Source organism: Erithacus rubecula, assembly GCF_903797595.1.
Source record: "Erithacus rubecula genome assembly, chromosome: 9".
Classification (NCBI taxonomy): domain Eukaryota; kingdom Metazoa; phylum Chordata; class Aves; order Passeriformes; family Muscicapidae; genus Erithacus; species Erithacus rubecula.
In genome coordinates, this window is record NC_136660.1 from 6684378 (window position 1) to 6703349 (window position 18972).

Sequence of the window (18972 nt, forward strand, 5' to 3'; positions counted from 1 at the left end):
GCATAAGGGCCCCCACCCAGTTTATGTCTGAACTATTTTGGGGTCTTCTGGTTTGCAGTCAGGAAACGTTGGAGTAGAAAAGAGGAAAGCATGTCAAAGGCAGCTTTCTCTTGCTCTCTCTCTCTTACAGCCCCTGTGTTTAGAGAAAGGCACAGAAAATTGGTTTGAAACACGGTAGTGTAATTTGGGGTAGAACTTTTAACAGAGCCATGGTAAAGCAGCAGATTTAGTGTTGGAATTTGCAGCTAGTGCAGATCCAGTGAGAAGGGTGTGCATGGCAAGTGGAGGCGGCTGAGCCTGTGCTGTTGGGAACGTGCCTGATGTCAGCTGGATTAGAGCTGTACCTGTCTCTTGATTAGAAAATACATGTGATTCTTTGGTTATTTTCTGATCACTTATAGCTTCTTTTTTTATCTCCCACTCTGCATCTTAAGACAAGCTCAAAAGAGAACAAGAGGAAGTTGGAGAGCAACAATCATCAAGCCTTTTAGAGAAAGAATTTGACAGTGGAAGCAGAACCATTTTGGTCATGTAAAGTTCATGAAATGGTGATATGAAATGGAAAAATCAAGATTCAACTGTGTTAGGGACCTGGACTTTTTTGTGCACATTTCTGAGAGCAGATGTTCACTTTGAGTGAACTGAAATCACTGTGAGAGCAGGCACAAGCTGAGGTTCAGCTCCTCTTCAGGGAAGATGTCTCAGGATGTTGTGTTCAGAGGTCTGGAGCAATGCTGGCAGCCTATGGAGGGAAAATAACTCACACTGCTGCCTCAGTGCCTGGAAAAGTGGGTGCTGTGCCTGACCCCACAGCCAGCTTATGTCCAGCAGCAGTGGGCAGGGAATGAGGGTGTGCTTGGAGCCTCCACTGAGCAGCACTGCATGTGGGAACTGTGTTGTTTTACTGCAGCCTTTATTAATAGGATTATAGAATGGCTTGGGTTGGAAGGGACATTAAAGATTGTCCAATTCTAACCCTGTGCCATGGGTAGGGACACCTACCAGTAGACCAGGATGCTCAGAGCCCCATGCAGCCTGACCTTGAACATTACATGGATGGGTCATCCACAGCTTCTCTGGGCAACCTGTGGCAGTGTCTCACCATCCTCACAGTAAAGAATTATTTCCTAATTCTAATTGCTCTTCCTAGTATTCATTACTGCCTGCATGTTACATTTAAAGCAGCAGAGGTACTCACACAGCCTGCAGGCATACGGTTTGCTGGCACCAAAACCTTGAGGATAAATTGAGTCTTGTGGAAAAAAGGCTTTGCCATGTGCCTCCACAGGTACAGTCAGAGCTGAATTGCTTCATTACCTTTGCTCTTCTTTCCCAACTTGTTTTTCCTTTCCGTGGCATTCTGCAGTATTGCTAACACTACTGCTTCTGTTTAACTCTACCTTAGTTCTCTGTCCTGGCCCAAATATGGGGAAAGACTTTTCTCTCCCACGGAGGTGTTTTCCCAGCAGTCCAAGAGCTGAGTCCTGTCAAGTGCTCAGTACTGTAGAGCACATTCCCATGGGATTTTGCACTTCAGAGGGCTGAGCCCATAAAAACCAGACAAGCAAGGACTGATGCCCATTTCCACATGTAATAGGATCATATTCTAACCTCAAGGTAGTGCAGATGTTTTTGTTTTTCTTCCTTTCCCCTCTTGTGTTCACATGGTGGATTGATGGGATCAGGCATTGCAAAAGAAATGGGTTTATGGTAGTGCAGGAATGTGAGCAATTAGCACACAAGGGGAAAATAAAAGTGCTTGCCACAATGTGGACATTCAAAGCCTGATCCAAAGCTCCTGTTATTCAGCCATGACAGGAACCAGTGTCCAATTTTTCATGCTTTTTCAGAGGTTGTTAAATCTTTCATGGATACAAATTTTTGGCTAAATCTGATTTAGTAAGATTCTTGCCAAAAGGTTTATGGTAGAATGTAATGGAAAATGAAATATATTTCTAAGCAGTGGTTATTCAAATCTGATGTAATTTAGTATCTTGTACTTTTGCTATTTCTTGCCAATTTTTATTGAAGATTTGTCCCTTTCCATGCATTTTGCCCGTGAAATGCACCATTACTGATCGTGGAGGGTTTGGTTCAGCCTGCACAGGAGAAGTGGCCTGAGCAGCAGTTATTCAAAGCTAGAGCCAGCAGCAGCATGGTCTTGCTATTCAGGGGAAGCTTATTTATGGAAAATGAAATGCTGCCGTCCTGTAGGTGATAAGAATTAAGTGCCTGTGCTCTGTGTGAGGAAAATGGGCAGCATTTCCTTTTGTGTATTCAGCTGGGCTCAGAATCTCCACTGCAGTCTCTGGCTGGCTGGGAGAGCTGCAGGTAAGTGCCCTCTCCCTGTCCTGCCCCATGAGAGTTGGAGCTGCTGACCTCATGGATAACATGGAGTGAATCAAACCCAGACTACCAGTGCTGTTCTGAGGTGTGTTCGTCACGTTCTCCTCCATTCCACAAGCACCAGACCTATGCCCCAGCTCCCAGTAGTGGACTATACTCAGTCCCATTTGTAGCACCATTTGCTCTCAGGTCTCCCTACCTTGCCTGTTCTTTTGTTGGGATTTTTCTCCCCCTCCCGTGGCTTTAGCAATACACCTGCAAACAAGCAACTACAGCATGTAACAGACAGAGAGTTTTGGCATCTGATTCACAAGGTCTCCCTGAGTAGGCAGAACTCACTAATGAAAATGACCTTAATGAAAGATGTTTGTTTCTCCTGCCACTACCACAGAGACTCGAGACCCCAAGGAGACTGAGGCACAGCTGCTGTTCATGCATTACAATAATGTGATCTCGAGACTGAAGGGATTATGTCCTGATGCTGGCTGAGGCCAGTGAAGGAAGAGGTCTGAGCACTCTGTGCAGCTTCTGTTCCCATTGCGACATTGCCTCTAGTCTTAGACAAAATTAAATATTTAGGATCTTTCCATCTTGCTTATTTCCGCCTGCTTTTAAATTCCTTTTTATCCGTGTGAGTTAGATGCATCCAGCTGCACCTTTTTTTCTCCACTGTTAGAACAACACTAGATGTATAGGAGGAATAAAAGGGACTATTATCCCTCTAGTAACAAAACAAACATGAAAGAAAACCAGAGCTCTGACAAATCTACAGTGAACTTTGGCACAACACTGCAGCACTGACTGTATAAGTCCATTTATCTGAAGGTCTCTGGGAACACCCATAATCTGCAAATAACTGTTAAGAAAACCAGTGGAGCTGGCAGAAGATTTTGAAGAAACTGCTCTTTGCTTTTCCTGCCCTGGAGAGCAACAGAGAGAGGATACCAGCTGGTTTTGGCAGGACTACACTCCAGCGAGCAGGGTGACATTAAAGCACTTTGCTTTGCAAAGCTTCCTGGCATGTTCTGGGGCTGAGGCTTGCAGACTGCAGCCTTTGTATGCTTTAGTCCCAGGGATATAACTGGGCTTCCAGTAATCACGGTATTAAGCTTTTCCCTGCCTTTCTAAAGCTTTTGGACAGTGATTTTGACTGGTCAAGGGTAAAATGAAGCCCACATAAGTATGATGCAGCGGAAAGAATTTTATTCTTTAGCTGTGATGCAGATGCACCAGCTTAGTGTTTCAAAACAGCTTTTGTTGACAAAGGTCATCTAATGTGCCATTCTAACCCAGGGCTGGTTTGAGCTGTTACAACTAAAACTGCCAGTGGGTAGGTTTTTTTCTCCTAGCAAACATCCATCTTTATAACTGCATAGGATTAGAAAAGTCAGTAAATCAGATCTACCTCCTGCCAGTTGTGATCCCTCCTGCAATTTGTTTAACTACCCACCAGCAAGAGAATTATGAAAGCTGGATTTCATGTGCACTGACTGCTGAGTATTTGCAGCATTTATCCTTAAATTGTGCTTAAAGGAGCATGTAGCTAATTAAAACCCAAGATTCACCACACTTTTAAAACTGCATTTTCTTTCAGGAGACATCTTTCAGTGCAGCAGTACACTTTTCATTTCCGTTGAAGCTGAACGCAGTAATTCTCACTAGGTTGTTTTAAGGGATAACCTTGCTCATCGCTGCAGTAAGGAGTCAAAGAACCAGTACATCAAAGCGGTGTTGGTGTGCCAAGAAGTCTGGTGACCTTGCTGCTGGCGGTGTCGTTTTATTTCTGGTTTTCATGGATTTTATTGTAGTGGCTTTGGAGATCTTACTCATGAGGGGGAGCCTTTCCATACCTCTGTGCTCTGTGGGATGTCTGTGCCAGGGTTCCGTCCTGCCCTTTGGGGTACTGTATGGAGCCCACTGAGGAGTCTCTGAACCCACACATGGAAGGCCAGGAAAGAAACTGTGCAGCTGGTTCCCCATCTGGTCTGCATCTGATTAAAGTGTGAAGTGTCCAGAATCATCTTTCCCCCTCCCATCTCTTTGTGAGTAGGAAACCCCACAGGTTTCGGTTCCCAAACCCTGTCCCCAGTCTCTGCCCCTGCCCCGCAGCAGTCCCGTCCCTTTCTCATTTCTGCCGCCTCGCTCGTGGGAAAGGAAGCTGCCGCTGGGGCCCCGCTCCCCGCAGGGACCAGCCTCGCACTTCCCTCCTCCTGCACAGAGCCTGCTGCACTGTTAGGCAGGTGTGTCACTTCTCCTTCTGGGGAATGAGTGTTTCAGGCTCCATCTGAAGGCTTCAGGAGCTGTTTGTTCTGCTCTGCTTTTGTAGGGGCGTTCCCTGGCCCGGGCACCTCAGCTAGATGTGTCTGAGGCACAGGACCTCATCCATATGTCCCGATGCAGTGGAATCCACCTGGCAGTGGAACCTGGCCTTCTCTTGGCAATGCTTCCTGGAACACCAAAGTTCAGCAAGTTTGCTAACAGTTTCTGAGAGTCTAGGGAAAAAGATGTGTAAAAGGTCTGAAACGGTTCCATTGCTTAATTATCAAGTGGTGACTTCAGTACAGCTTTCAATGGAAACCAATGTACGTGTGAAGAACAGCAAATATAGCCAGGGGCTCTGCTCTGCAGTACTCCACCCTGGTTCCTGACTGCTGTCATTCTCCCCAGATGGGGAAAATGGAAAGCCTTGGCTAGAAAAGACTTATGGTTTATAAACAAAAGAAGGTTTGTTTTGCTTAGAGATTAGAAATAGCCTACAATACCAATGTTATAATGTGAACCTTGAAAAAGCTGCTGTACATCTTGAAAAAGCTGTGTTAGTAGGGGAAACAGTTCTTAAAAATTGCACAGGGCATCACTATGTTTGTCTATTATAAAGGAGCACCAGGAGCTTATGTAGACCACTATGTAGCATGCAGACCATAGTAAATAGAAACTATATTTCCCCTGTGCTGTTCAGTACATCACTGTAATAGTCTCCTTTCAAATACTATTTTGTAATTAATATTGTTATAATGTATTTTATACAGTGTTTTCTTTCTGCTTCCTCTCTCTAGTATTAATTTTTTCCATAGTGGGTTGAGGATGAGGGGAGAAGAAAAGCTTTAAGGATTTTTTTGTTTGTCAGGGTTATTAATTTACAAATCAAAATTTTTCATATGTAGGCCAGCTACATTATCATTATGTTTGCCTTACTTATATGAAATATATAAGCACAGACAATGGATATTTTTGAAGCATCAAAAGTAGTTCTTGCTTCAGCACCCACATTTGGAAATATGACTGTGTGAGATAAAGTTAACAAAGTTCTTTTGGAGCATAAGTTCATGACTACCAGCTAGGCTCAGATGCTAAAGTAATGTCATTTATTTATGATTTTAGCAATAATTCCTTTAAGTGGAATTAAGTCACTGGCATAGCAGCTAGGAAACTGCTTTTACATTTATTTACACTGGTCCTATAAATTGCCGGTACAACAAGAAGTGATGGCTGGAGTGCTGCTGATCTCAGTAAGTCATGGACCGGGCTGCTGAGGCTCCTCAGCATGGTGGCACCGTGCCAGGCAAAGTGTCACATAAGGTAACTTCCTTCGTTGCACAAGTGCTAAGAAGTCCTGTCTGCCTTCTGTGTTTGTGTTTAAGGCCTTGTGTTTAGCAAGCTATAGGCAGACCTGTCTGTTAGGTCCCAGATTTCTGCTGTGTTAGACCATGTTTCTGCATGTGCCGGGCACTGAGAAGCTGAGAAAAGCTAAGGATATCTCATAGGGCTCAGACTGACCACTCTGCTTTGTTGCCCAGAGAGCTTCCTGACATGCATTAGTTAATAAGAGCAGGGTGCTAGAAGCTCCCTACAGGCTTTAAGGAAATGTTTTGTAGAATAAATGCACAGGTATCAGCCTTGTTAAAAGAACGAGGCCTTCATACAGTTAATGTGACATAAAGCAAACTGTTACATAAAGTCGAAGCTAGCATGTGCTTGTTGCTTGGATTGGTGTGGAAATATGTGTGGGTTTGACAGAATATAGGCTCTATTGCTAATCTTATAACACATTCTTTAGGGTGAGGAAGCAAAAAACATTCCTGGTGAATCTGTAACAGAGGAGCAGTTTACCGACGAAGAAGGCAACGTCATCACAAGAAAAGTAATCATGAATTACATCACTGCTCTGAGTCTTTGCATTCAAGTAACTTCTTTTAACATACTTTCTCCCTTTAGAATCTAGGAGAAAAAAAAAATCGATACTTTTCGTGTATTGCTTCCCACAGATCACCCGGAAGGTAGTAAGACGTGTTGTTATCCCCCACGAGAGGAAAGTTGGTGAAATGGTAATGCAACGGGGACTACAAGGAAATAACAGTAGGCGCAGAGGGTTGTGTTGACTGCTAGAAAGTGCTGCTAAAGGGCTGGAGGTTTGCATTTAACAAGAAGCCTTGGCAAAAAGTGCGGTGCTTGCAGTTATTGGCAAGTTGTGCGTTGGGATCATGGGCCAGGCGGCGTCAAGAGGGCCTGGCCCAATTCTGTCAGCATGGGGCATCATGGTCTGTTTCTGTAAAACAGGCAGAGGGTCCAAGCCATGGGTTTGGGGCTGGTTTGTGCCTCAAGCTGAGCCGTGTCTGTGTGTTTGGTTAAGCTCTTGCAGAATCTGTGCCTTACAGCTGTGGGTGGATTGTGTGGCCCTTGCACCAGACCAAGGGAATGAGCTGCAGTTTGATCCCAGCAGCCTCTCACTCACCTTGGAGTGATACCCCTGGTGCTGGTGACTGAGGGTTTGCAGGATGCAGGTCAACAGGAACATACCCAAGCAATGGCATCCTTTACAAGCAGGCGCCAAGGCAGGATTTTGTCCCTTGTGTTCAAAATTGGAAGCCTTCTGCAGGCCTGGACTGTGCCCAGCTTTATCACCCTGATAGTGGGATGAGTAGGACTATTGTGTGCCAGCACACCTCAGCCCCTCTTGGAAAGGGCTTCAGTGACGGGGCAGGAATGGGCAAGCTGTGCCTCAGCTATCATCTGTCCCAAGGAGGCCTTGGGGGAATGGATATCACCTCTGGAAACAAATGGCTTCAGAGGAGCTCGTGCCTTCTTCCCCAGCACATGGCCTCCAACATCTCTGCTGGCGTAAAACTGTCATTGGGGGCTAATGAAATTCTTGTCTGAGTGAAAACAGATTCAGAAAGGAAGATAACAAATACCCTGTATTTTCTGACCAAAAAAAAAAAAAAAAAAAAAAAAAAAAAAAAAAAAAGCAACAGCTGGGGGCACCTAAGTCACAGAAGAGAATGGAAACAAACTTGTTTCCATTCTGTCTTTCCTAGTTGTTTATGAAGAAAAAGAATCCTGCCCAGCAAGGGGTAAACATTTTCAATTTCCTGCACCAGATTAGATTAGTTGAAAACTACAAATAGTTACAAATACATCAATGCAGATCACCTGGGGGGTAAATTCTGCCCATAGCCACACATAAACAGATGCCTTTCTCTGATGTGAGTGAGGCTTGTGATTACTGGAGAATTTATTTTTAGATGATTATTGAGTTACTTTTAATGAGCAAAGATGAACTTTATTTTGGGATATGATATTTTAAAGACGCTGAAACCTGCACTGCTTGCCACTGTCATTGGTTTTACTTCTGTGCTGCTTCAGTGGTGGTTTTTGCTGGCTTTCTTCCTCCTCCCTTTATTCCGTTACTAACCTGCTCACTTTAAAGCACAGACGTTGTGAAACATCATAAGAGCAGCCCCAGCCTCTGCTGGGGAAATGCCCACCAATTCAGCTGACCCAGGAGGACGGCTGGGAAAGGGGATTTTTCCCTGTCAGTGGCACCAGCTCCCTCTGCAATTGGCAGCAGGGGCTCTGCCAAGGACTGACTGCCAGCTGGGCACTCCAAGCCAGGGGTCAGGCTGAAATTGTAGAGCTGTGTTTTCTACTTGAAGATGATATTTCAGACCTGTGCTTTTGCAGCTCAGCAGAGTGGATAAATAGATTGTGTGTATCTTTGAAATGAAGTGTTAATGTGATTTAACTGCTTTTTACTTATCCTGTTACAGCAAAATCTGTATCCTGTTTTGGAAACTGGTTTACAATTACATGTGCTCTCTGCAGACTGTGTTAATGTTTGTACTTTTCCTTTAAAGCAGGGAGAAGCTTATAAGGTTAAGACAAAGAAAGAAGTCAGACATGTGGAGAAGAAAAGTTACTCATGAAAGCTGAAAGCCGACCACTGACCGGTCAGTGTGATCAATTTTCTTCCCTTGTTAAAGGCTTTTTTGCCAGCATGGGGAACAGCACCTGGGATGCACAAAGGCTTGCCTCTGCTACTCTAACTTTGCTTTCCAGCTGCAGATCTGAGTAGCTGGCCCTTGATCTTGCAAGCAGAAAATGACCTTGTGTTCACATATAGAAATTAAGCTTTATTTCTTGGAAAATAAAGCAAAGCAATACTTGGGCATGTGCAAGATTTCTGGGAATTTTACAGTGTCTAGCATTTACAATCCATAGAACTGTTTTCAGAACCCCTGAAAACTTAAACACAAAGAGTAAAGGAGCTGCACACAAACCTAGGAGTGAAATGCTTCTTCCACTGTCAGACGTGTGATTTGATGGCAGTTATGCAAGTCAAAGTCCTCGTGAGTGAAGTGTCTCAATATTTGCCAACAAATAATCCCTACCAACTGTTTCTTGTGAATTTTATTGATCCAGCAGTTCTTAATGGTTGTAGCAAGCCAGCAGCTGATGGTATAAGGGCTTCCCAAGCTAAACCCAAATGCACAGACCAAGACACCCTTTCAGGAGACTCTGTAAAGATGTGATGGAGCACCCTGAAGCCAGAGGCTGCTTTGTCTCACTGACATAGCTACAGTCACACAGTGATGTGCCCGTAAATATGGGAGGAGCCTGTCTGTGTCAAACAAGGCTGGAGCCATGGCTCCAAGCCTGTAAGTTTACCATGGACATGTCTTTTTTCTGCTCAGAACTTCTCTTAGCTTTGTTTGGTTTCAGGAATTGGACAGAGGAAGAGTTTATGAAGTGCAAGACTATGTATTATCCTTTTTCTGTACATATGGTGTAGAATTGACTGTAAGATTTAAGAACAGAATAAAAGGGACCTGGCAAATAGACCAAATAGTGAGGAAAAGAGCAGACAGAAGCAGAGTCTTTCTTGAGTCACCAGTCCCTTCTAACTGATGCAATGTAAGTTAGCACCTGCAGGTGCTCTGTGCCTGTGAGTGGAGCCATTTAGACAAACAGCACTCAGTGTGTAGGATCTAGTTGAGGGCTTTATGGCATCAAGCCCCAAGCAGCAAGCTCTGTGAGACTGGTGTGATTTCAGTATCTGGAAATCACCTACTGCATTCACCTGAATTCCTGCTTTTACTGAGAGTCCTCCTGTGTGTACTAATAGAATAATACAGCTTCACGTGGCTTGGTGCTCAACATACTCATAAAATATTTATTGTTAGGAAAAGGGAGGTGATTCTTTTGACACAGATTTCTCTTTTATGGAGTTCAGGGATATGGGAGTAAAGCAAGCCAAAGCAATGGCACTGTTTGTGTGAAATTGTGTCCCAGGTTGAGTCCCATGCTGTTTCATTGTCAATCTGCAGGGGCAAAGCAGCAGAAATGTGTAAATTCAGGCATTGAAGGCTAGATGGGACATTGAACCCCATAAACAGTGCAGCCCTTGTCTAATACATGAAACAGAGTGTGACCTTCAGGAAGCCAGAGTCTGAGTTCCTCAGAACCAGATTTGCTCCCATGGATGCTGATGCATTTCTCCTGTGATTTTAAGTAAGCAAGTCTTCCATGCCAGAGTCTCTGAGGAACTCGGAGAGTCTGCCTTAGTTAATGAACCTTTGCTCCGGGGGGACCTTTGTCCTCTAAGATGAATCTCTGTGCTCCAAACTTTGATATGATAAGCACTACCAAATGTGCACTAAATAATTGTGAGTCTGGTCAAGAGTTCATTGAAAACATTTCATTTGGATGCAGAAGTGGATGTATTTGCACAGGCAGGGGATTTTATAGAAAAACTGTTTGTTTTGTAATCACAAAAGACAAAAAAATCCTATTGGGCAGGCAGAGGTGGTTCTTTTCTTTGGAGTGTTTGAAAAAATCACAATGTTAGCTAGTTTTTGCTGGGGAAATGTCCCTGTCACCATTGCAGATAAGCCCACTGTGAAGCATAGGTTGAAAGGAGAAGCCAAGAACTCTTGCATGCAGTTCCACAGGACAGCACGGTGTGAGCTGGCATGACTGCAGCAATGGGAACAGCAGGACAGATTTATGACAACTGTAGATGTGGGCAAGGACAGATTGCTTTAACCTAGAAGGAGACTGCAAGCACTCCTGGGGAATGCATGTGGACCTGTGACCTGATTAGCAGACAGGCATGTCTGTGCCAGCCTGAGTCCTGCCGGTGCCGTGCTCCCGAGCAGGCTGCCCTGTGCCCGGGTGCCGGAGAGCTGTGGGGCTTCCAGCTCCTGCTGGTTGGTGTGTTTGCATTTCTTCTTCCTGCCCTCTCTGCTGTGAGGCATTGCTGTACAGCAAATGTCACAAATTTGCTGTGCTCATGTGCATGGCTCTGGTTTGAGGGGTGAGAGAGCGCGAGCTGAACCGTCTCTCCTCGGTGCCGCTCATGCAAGCCAGGCTGGAGGGAGATGGATGGAGCCGCTCCTTGTCCTTCTTTGTTCTTCACCAAGACTCCTAAAGGCTGGGTTCTGCATTCCTGCCTCTGCCAGTCATGTTTCCCGAGCAACTGGCAGAGGTGGATGTGCAAGGAGAGCAGGTTTTCCATTACTGTGGGGTGCTTACAAACCATGAAGAAAAACGTGCTGTGGAAGCAGAAGCTCTTTCCATCTGGAGATAATGCTGTTCCTTCCACAACAAAGGAACCTATTCCTTGTTATTACTGGATTAGATGAGCCAGTGCCATGTTCGGGGTGATGAAATGCAGTGTGCTACAAACAGATCTGTAAATCAGTTTGTGAGCAGCATGGACATCTGCAGCTCCATTTTGCCCCTCATGCTAGAGCTCAGCTAATGTTATTGCCTACTTAGAAACTGTTTGATTTAGCCTATTGCAGAATTCTATCATGCCAGTTACATTTCTGTTTAGTCAGAGAAAGGCATGAAACTGGTTCTAACAAGGTATTTCTGAAATGATTTGTTCTCTGTTTTCTCTCCACAGTGTGCTTTTACTGCCAGTATTCTAGAGGGACACTCACAGAAGAAAAATCAACAGGAATTAAACATCCACCTATAAAAGTGTGTGTGTGTTTGCTGCTTCCCCACATTAACCGCATGGTTTTTATGCAAAAAGAAAAAAACAAACAAAAAAAAAATCCCGAACAAAAAAATTAATTTAGCATGAGCCAATTTACAGAGCATGGAAATTCACGTTCATTCACAGGATTGGAGGGTGCGCAGTTACAATGCAGTGTATATACAAGATGCCATGCTGTTAACAGCTTCTCTCAAGCAGTTTGATGTCATCTCAAAAGAAATAAATTCCTGTGGCCAGAGAGGATGTGCAAGACAAAATGGTTAAACCACGGAAAGACACTAAAAATACTAAAATCCACAACAGCTCGCCTTATTTTTCTTGGACCCAAACTGTCAGGGTATAAAACACTATTTGTTTCTTTTTTAAACATCAATAGTTTTGCTGTAAATAAATAACACTGTATAAATTCTAACAAAATAGAATAAATGTTGATAAGGCACTGCCTTTTTGATCACAAACAGAATATTGCAAATGCATTGAACAGGCTAGGTGTCTCAAATGGCTGCACCTACAGGGATATTCTGGGTGTATCTTCACAGATTCTTGTATATTAGCAATTATAATGTTTGTATATGCAAAATCGCTAGCTTGATTTTAAAAAAATCTTTAAAATCTGCTGCAAATTTAAATGATTCCCAAAATGAGGAATTCTGTAGTTCTGTGAAAATTTTTCTTCAGAGTACTAATATTTTGATGCATGTGTTTCACCTTATTTTGATTAAATCTTTTCCAGTTTTGCAAACACTATACCGCAACATGAAAAATAAGATTTTATCTGTAAACACAAAGCCCTTCATCTAATATTTGTTGCTGTTGCCAATTTTTCAATGAAATTACCTAAGACCCATAACATATACAGTAGTTGCATTATGGGGAGGGGGGTGCTATCTGTTCTTGCTTTATAATGGGGGTAATGCTTGCAGCTTTAGAAGTGGGTTGGTGCTCCAAGGAGCACAAGTTTGGGATATTTTTAAATGAACTGAAGAGAAATTATTAGCTAATAGACTGGCAGCACGCTGTAAAATTATTACTGTATTGTGTACTGGCTATAAGATGTAGAATCTTTCAGTAAGCCAATCATCTGTAATCATCCTAGCAGTGTAATATTAGGTTGTTAAGGCTGCTGTGTTTTAAAGGGCATTTTTATTTGGTTTTTGGTGAAATACTTTAATTTGTTGATTATATTCATATGGAAACAGCATTCATTGATAATAGCTCTAATTACATATGTATGAAAACAACAAACACTGGATGATCTAGTTGATTATTTAAGCATAAAATAAATTGTGTTAAAACTCTTGGATAATGTGTATTTGGCAGTGTTCTTGTACCCTACAGATACGAGGCTTCACCAGCAGTTATCTGCCTCTGGCTTTCAGCTGCTTTTCCTGTTTCTTTTGTCTGATCCACCTTTTCATCTTCCCAGTGTGACAGGCAGGCACTTGGCAGGCTCTCCCCAGGTCAGGGCAGCAGGAGGAAAACACAGCAGCCAGCAGCACATGCCCAGCAAAGCTAAGGAAAGCCACTCCCTGGGTTGGAGATGTGGGGAAAGGGCTTTGCAACAGGGTTACAGCAGCCCTTTCTCCAACACGTGAGCTCTCGACCTCCTGTAAATTCTTTTGCCCTGTCAAGAACCAGGAAAAGCACTACCAAAAGCAATTTTCTGATCAGTATCAGATCAGTAAGAGACACACAGTTCATGAGGACATTAAATGTACATCCCCTGTGTATTGCATGCACTTCCTGAAAATTATGGGTGATAGACCACTGTATAGAGAATGTGGCCAAAACAGAAGTTTGTAGACAGCATCAGAACACACTGCTCTGAACTTCAGGCTTCTGCTCAAGTGCAGTAAATGCAGTTTATTGCTCAGGGACCAGTTTTGCCTGGCTTTTTTAAGGGCACATGAAGATGAGGTATTTCACCCCAGCTTTGGCACCACAGGAAGCACCTCTGCTGCAGATCCACCTCAGTCTGCTTGCTGTTACCTGGTGATCCCTACAGGACTTGATCTTCAACTGGGGTCAGTCAGCAAAGCTCTTCTGACTGTGAAGAACAGCACTTGGAGAATGGAACAGGTTGGTTTGTCAATGTGTCTGAGTTGCTACAGCCACTGGCTTTTGAAGCAGTGACAGTAAATGAAGCTTTCATCATTTAAGCAGCCAGATTGTGTTGCATTGTATGTTTTACCTAGGTCAGAATACTGCTGTACAATGCGGGTGGTTCAAGTCCTTATGCCAAAGTTCCGAGGACAAATGCCACTTAGAGCACTGCATCTTGCAGATCTCCCCATACAGATGCCTCTCACCCCTTGAGTATCCAGCTGAATGAGAAAGAGTATTTTCAGTAAATGCTGTGAGACCAGCTGAATGAGAATGTTTTCAGTAAATGCTGTGAGATGTATAGTATATATCATGATTTTACAGTAAAGTAAAGGTTGTGGTGACAATCAGCAGGAAGGCAGGAGCTGTACTGTAGGAGAGCCTCACTTCAATCTCTAACAGCAGCCAAAAGGCAGTGTTTGGTTTGACTCATCTCTTCCTCTGCCTGGGTCCCTGTTAGTGCCTGGTGTTGGTGTGGAGGAAAGCTGTGACTGTACCTGGAATGGCAGCTCTGGCAGGCAGGAGTGCTCTTTGTGTAGGCAGAGAAGCGAGGCTGCTTGTGCAGGTAGCAGAGGTGTGTAGGTGAGTCTCGACACTCTCCTGCCCTTGCTGGGATTTCCGTGGCAGCTCCGAGCTTGGGGAGCAGCTCTGGACTGTGAGAGCACACAGTGACTGTGAGTAGCTGCCAGCTCCTCTGGGGGCTCCGAGGGTGCTCCTGCAGCCCTGCCATGGGGTTCCTGAGTGGGCTGTGAGCACTGAACGTGCCCAGCAGGACAAACCCCACCACTGGCAGCTCCCAGTGCCCAGCTGCAGCTGCACGGGCACCTGCATCACAGTTTGCCTTCCCCCTTACAGAGAGAACAGGAGCTCTACAGCTACATTCACTGAGTTTAAAATTTCATATTAAATGCTGCACAAACAGGATTTTCTGGGTGTTGGTTTTGTTTTGCACTGAGTGGTTCCAACAGTAGCTCAGGAAACTTGGGAAAAACAAGGTTGAAGTGTAAATGGCCATTTGAGAAGGAAAACAGAAATCTTGCCAGAACTAGCAAACAGAACAGACAGCTCTGGAGTGAGTGAGAACCCTATCTAAATGTGCACTTTTGTAGTCTTTTTTTTTTCTTTCATGTTTTCCTCCGTGAGAATATTCCCCTTAGAGGCAAAATTGTAAGTCATGGGACTCAGATTGCACATATTAAAATAAATTTGATTGCTAAATACATCATTACTTTCATCCTTTGATATTTTATTTAGCACTAATTAATAATGCTGCAAAATATCCTACCGTCCATTTTCCATTTCTGAAAGAATATCAATTATATTTTATTTGTGGCCAATAATAATGTCAGAAATTCTAAGAGCTCCCACAATATTGAGCTGACATTAGTGGGATTAGCAGTCACTTGTAGGATTGCAGCACCCTGCTAATTAATGCTAGTTTCCTAGGGCGCTGTTTGTCACAGGCTTTGTCTGTAGCACGCAGTGTGCAGGAAGTCGAGGTGCTCTACTGGGGAGGCCACTGCAGCCTGGGATGTGAGACACATGCTCCCAAAACCTCTCCAGGCCCTCTAGAGAAGGAGTTTATAACTGCAGCGTTGTTGAGCAGGACCAAGTCGATAAAATTCGATGAAACTCCATGAAGTCCATCAATGGCAATTTTATCAAGTTTCCATACAAACTTGGCCTGGAGGAGCTGTGCCAGCCCTACACGTCTGGAGGGCTCTGCAGGGGCAGCACCATGGCATTGGGGGATCCCTCCTGCCCCTGCCAGCCCTCTCCCTAGGGAGGGGTGCAATCCAGGGGGCTGGGACTTGCCTGGCTGAGGCTCATGCAGGGATGCTGGGCAGGGTATTGGCAAGGGGCTTCATTGTTGTCCTAGCCACATGCATGATGTATGAAAAAGCTGCTGACGATCCATTGCATCCTTGGCCTTGAGGACTCCTATTTGGGAGTTGCCAAGGGACAGGAGAAAGGGGGAAAAGCAAACAGGACCTCTGATTTCAGGGTAGATCCTACCAATCTGCTGCTGGAGGAGGAGCTCCTGGCTCAGCTTGCCTCTAACCCACAAGTGAGCAAGGGAGGGAAAACGGGCTCTCATACTGCACAAGAAAATATTCTTGTTCGGTTGAAAGTACAGCAGTTTTCTGATGGAAATTTGGACCCTTTAGACTCAGCCTGCTTCAAAATGCTTGATGTAAAAGTAGTCCGTTCCTGGGGGAGGAAAAGGTTATTGAAGGATAGAAAAATGAGGTACTCAAGGAAAATTGATGCATATGCCACATTTTTCATAACTGCTGATGCTAAAAACAGCATACAAATTGTGCATGTCTTTATTTATTTGACCCTAAGTCGTGGAGGATGGTGAAGATTTGTCATAAAAGTTTTGTTGGTACTTTTCCCACCACGCTGATGTTCAATTATTGAGAGCTATTTGGGCTATAAAACAGCAAAGTACAGCAATCCCCTGTTCACCAACTTCCTTGGAAGGTTTCCAGGGGCTGGATATCATTATGACATGGCCAGACCAAAAGAACCAACCTAGCATGAGCTCTGAAAAACAATTCCCTGGGGAGAACAGGGATACAAAGGCAAAGCCCCAGAGCTGAAGATGCATTAGCTGCTGGTTGGCTACTACACAGCGCATTTTCATAGTCAGGTACTCTATCCTACTAAGAGACTTCTTTCCTAATACAGATTTCTGATTTAATAATTGCTGGTCAGAAAAGCAAAGCAGCATGACATTATTTTCATCTGAATTGCTTGTTAGAAAACATGTTTTAACTTGCATCAGTAAATGCCTTAATCCACAATAGTAGTGATTTGGGTTTCTTCTGCTCTTACAAACATTTTTCAAACCAAGCTTTCTCCCCTTGTACAATCTCTCCACATATGCACTCCATTTTCCCCTTTTAGTGTTCCCTTTTATACAGGTCACATTCTTTTAAATGCTGCTTCAGTTTATTTTCCTAGCAGTAGTTTTCATTAATTGCATTTTTTTGCAACTTCGTCTTTCCATTCCCTCTTCCCAACCCTCAGCTCCCCATTTCAATTGGGTACTCTGAGTACTATGCAGACTATTTTTTTCCTTGGGTTAATTTACTTTAGTTGGCCTTTTCCTCTTCAGTCTATAACTACTGAATATTTTAATGAAATTGTATTCTTACAGAAGGTCTTCCAGCTGATTGATGGACCTCTGGAATTACATTAAGGATTACATTAAATTTCTGAACATACTTCCTCTATCCTCTCACACCTAGAAATGCATTTTATACGATATTTCTACTGTTAATGTGAGTTTAAGGAACACTATTTCTAATTGCCCATTACCTTCTATAATGATAGTTTCTGTGAATAAATCCCTGTTTTCTTATTTCTTCTTCTAGATTGGTCTGCTCTCCTACTATAATGGTGTTGGTGACATTTTCATATTCTTTATTTTAACAAACACCTTTCCTTTCTGCCTTACAGTTCTGCATTTATTTTTTATGCAATAAAAAGACACTGAGGCAAGGAGGGTGAGGACCTTGTCCTGCAGGTGCTGTGGTGGTGCAGGTGGTTGTGGTGGCTTTTCCTGTGGTGCCTGGCCTCTTGCTGCCTGCAGTGGGGACCAGACCAGTGGCATCTGAGCAGACCTGTCAGTGGGGCAGCCTCTGCTGTACATGTCTTCAGAAGGGGGTTTTATTTATTTTGCATATACCACATGCTTATACTTTTTAATTGGTTTGGTTAACACCCTACAGATGTAAAAAGCATGTGATTTTTAATTTTGGGGGAGTCCTAATTAGGATAACATTTTCTCTCCCTGTTTATTCTATTAATTAGGAGTACTTGGCTGTAATTGTAATTAAATATACAGGTGCTATTTTTTAAATGACTGAAATGCTGTTGCAACAAGAAGGATGCCATCTCAGACCTAAACATCCAGGGCCCTTGAGTTTTCCTCCCACTCATCCACTGACTCAGTGCTTGTCATTGGGCAAGTAACTCAGCTTCCTACCTCCCTTTCTTGCCTTCCAGGGCTATTGTGTGAATTAATTAGATAATGTTTCAGCATGGCTTTGAACTAGAGAGAGCTACAGAAGTGCCAAGTTATAATACACTGTTATGAAAGTCAGCGTGCTGGCTGGGACTGAGACCTCTGCTGCCAGCCCAGCAGAGAGGGACAGCAAAAGTGGCTGGGGGAAAGCTCCCCTCTTGCCCCAAGATCCCTCATCTCTATAGCTGCTGTCTGCACCACTCTGGGAATGCTGTGCTGAAGGCAGCACCAGCAGCTGCCTGCTGTGATCCCAGGGATGCAGCCCCTGGCTGAGCCAATCCAGCCCAGTTGCTGCATTGAGGATGTTGCCTGCATCCCCCGTCTGTTTTCAGGCTAATTTTGGTGTCTGAGTGAGCACAGGACACATCCTCTGGAAAATTATAGTGCTCCAAATCAGCAAAGCACTTAAGATTAACATTGATAGGCCTGAAGAGTGGCTTAAGGTTAAGCACGCTGTGGGGCTCGCTGGGTAAGATTAGCCTGGAGCAGATGTGTGTTTTGCTGATTCAGGCTTTCAAAATATTCAGGCCTTGATTCAGCAAGACACTCAAATGTGAGCAGCCTTGCTGAAAGCACTGGAGATAATAGGCTGATCAAAGCTGGGCAGACGGAGGGAGAAAGAACATTTAGGAATAAACCTTAATGCTAGTTTAGAAATTAGTTTGATTTGAGGAGCACATGTGCACAAACTGGCTTCCCACCTTCCACCTGTGCTGTGGAGGGCATGCATGAAATAACATTTTCTCATGGCCCAGGGGTGTCCACCCAGCTTCCCAAATACCAGCAGACCCAGCAGCTGCCAGGGTGGTGCTGAGGGTTGCTTGGTGGCTTTATTACATTCTAATGTCAATGCCAGGATCAGTATGGAGGTAATGGGATGCAGGAGTGTGCCTCAGTTTCCACAGGGCTGGGTAGGGGATGCAGGACCTTTTCTAGCCTGAAAAGCCCTGAATTGATGTCTCCTAATGGGGTTGAGAAAGAGCTGTTGGTCTCTGCCGGTGCTGGATGGGGACTCCCTCTTGTCCCTCCCTCCTTTCTGAGCTATGTTTGGGGCAGTGTCATGTGCTAGGGACAGACACACGGACAGAGATCAGAGAAAACAGTTCCCAAAGCTCAGAACTTTACTGCTTTTCTTGTGATTAAGAGACCAAAAATAAAACGACCTGCACTTCTATTCCCAGGCAGGCGAAAAGAATAATTACTT

At 44.1% G+C, this 18972-nt stretch overlaps 1 protein-coding gene across 5 annotated transcripts in view; it reads left to right on the forward strand.

Moving 5' to 3' along the window:
- Positions 1-12935, forward strand: part of ANK3 (ankyrin 3) — a 348817-nt gene extending 335882 nt beyond the window's left edge. For 3 of the 5 annotated variants that reach the window (XM_079313272.1, XM_079313268.1, XM_079313271.1), the window contains 4 exons: positions 6404-6487; positions 6612-6671; positions 8481-8573; positions 11534-12935. In XM_079313272.1, the coding sequence (XP_079169398.1) occupies positions 6404-6487; positions 6612-6671; positions 8481-8549 (213 nt within the window). In that variant the 3' untranslated portion in view covers positions 8550-8573; positions 11534-12935. The remainder of the gene's footprint in view (positions 1-6403; positions 6488-6611; positions 6672-8480; positions 8574-11533) is intronic. The other 2 variants (XM_079313269.1, XM_079313270.1) reach the window with 1 other exon arrangement.
- Positions 12936-18972: the final 6037 nt, after the last annotated feature.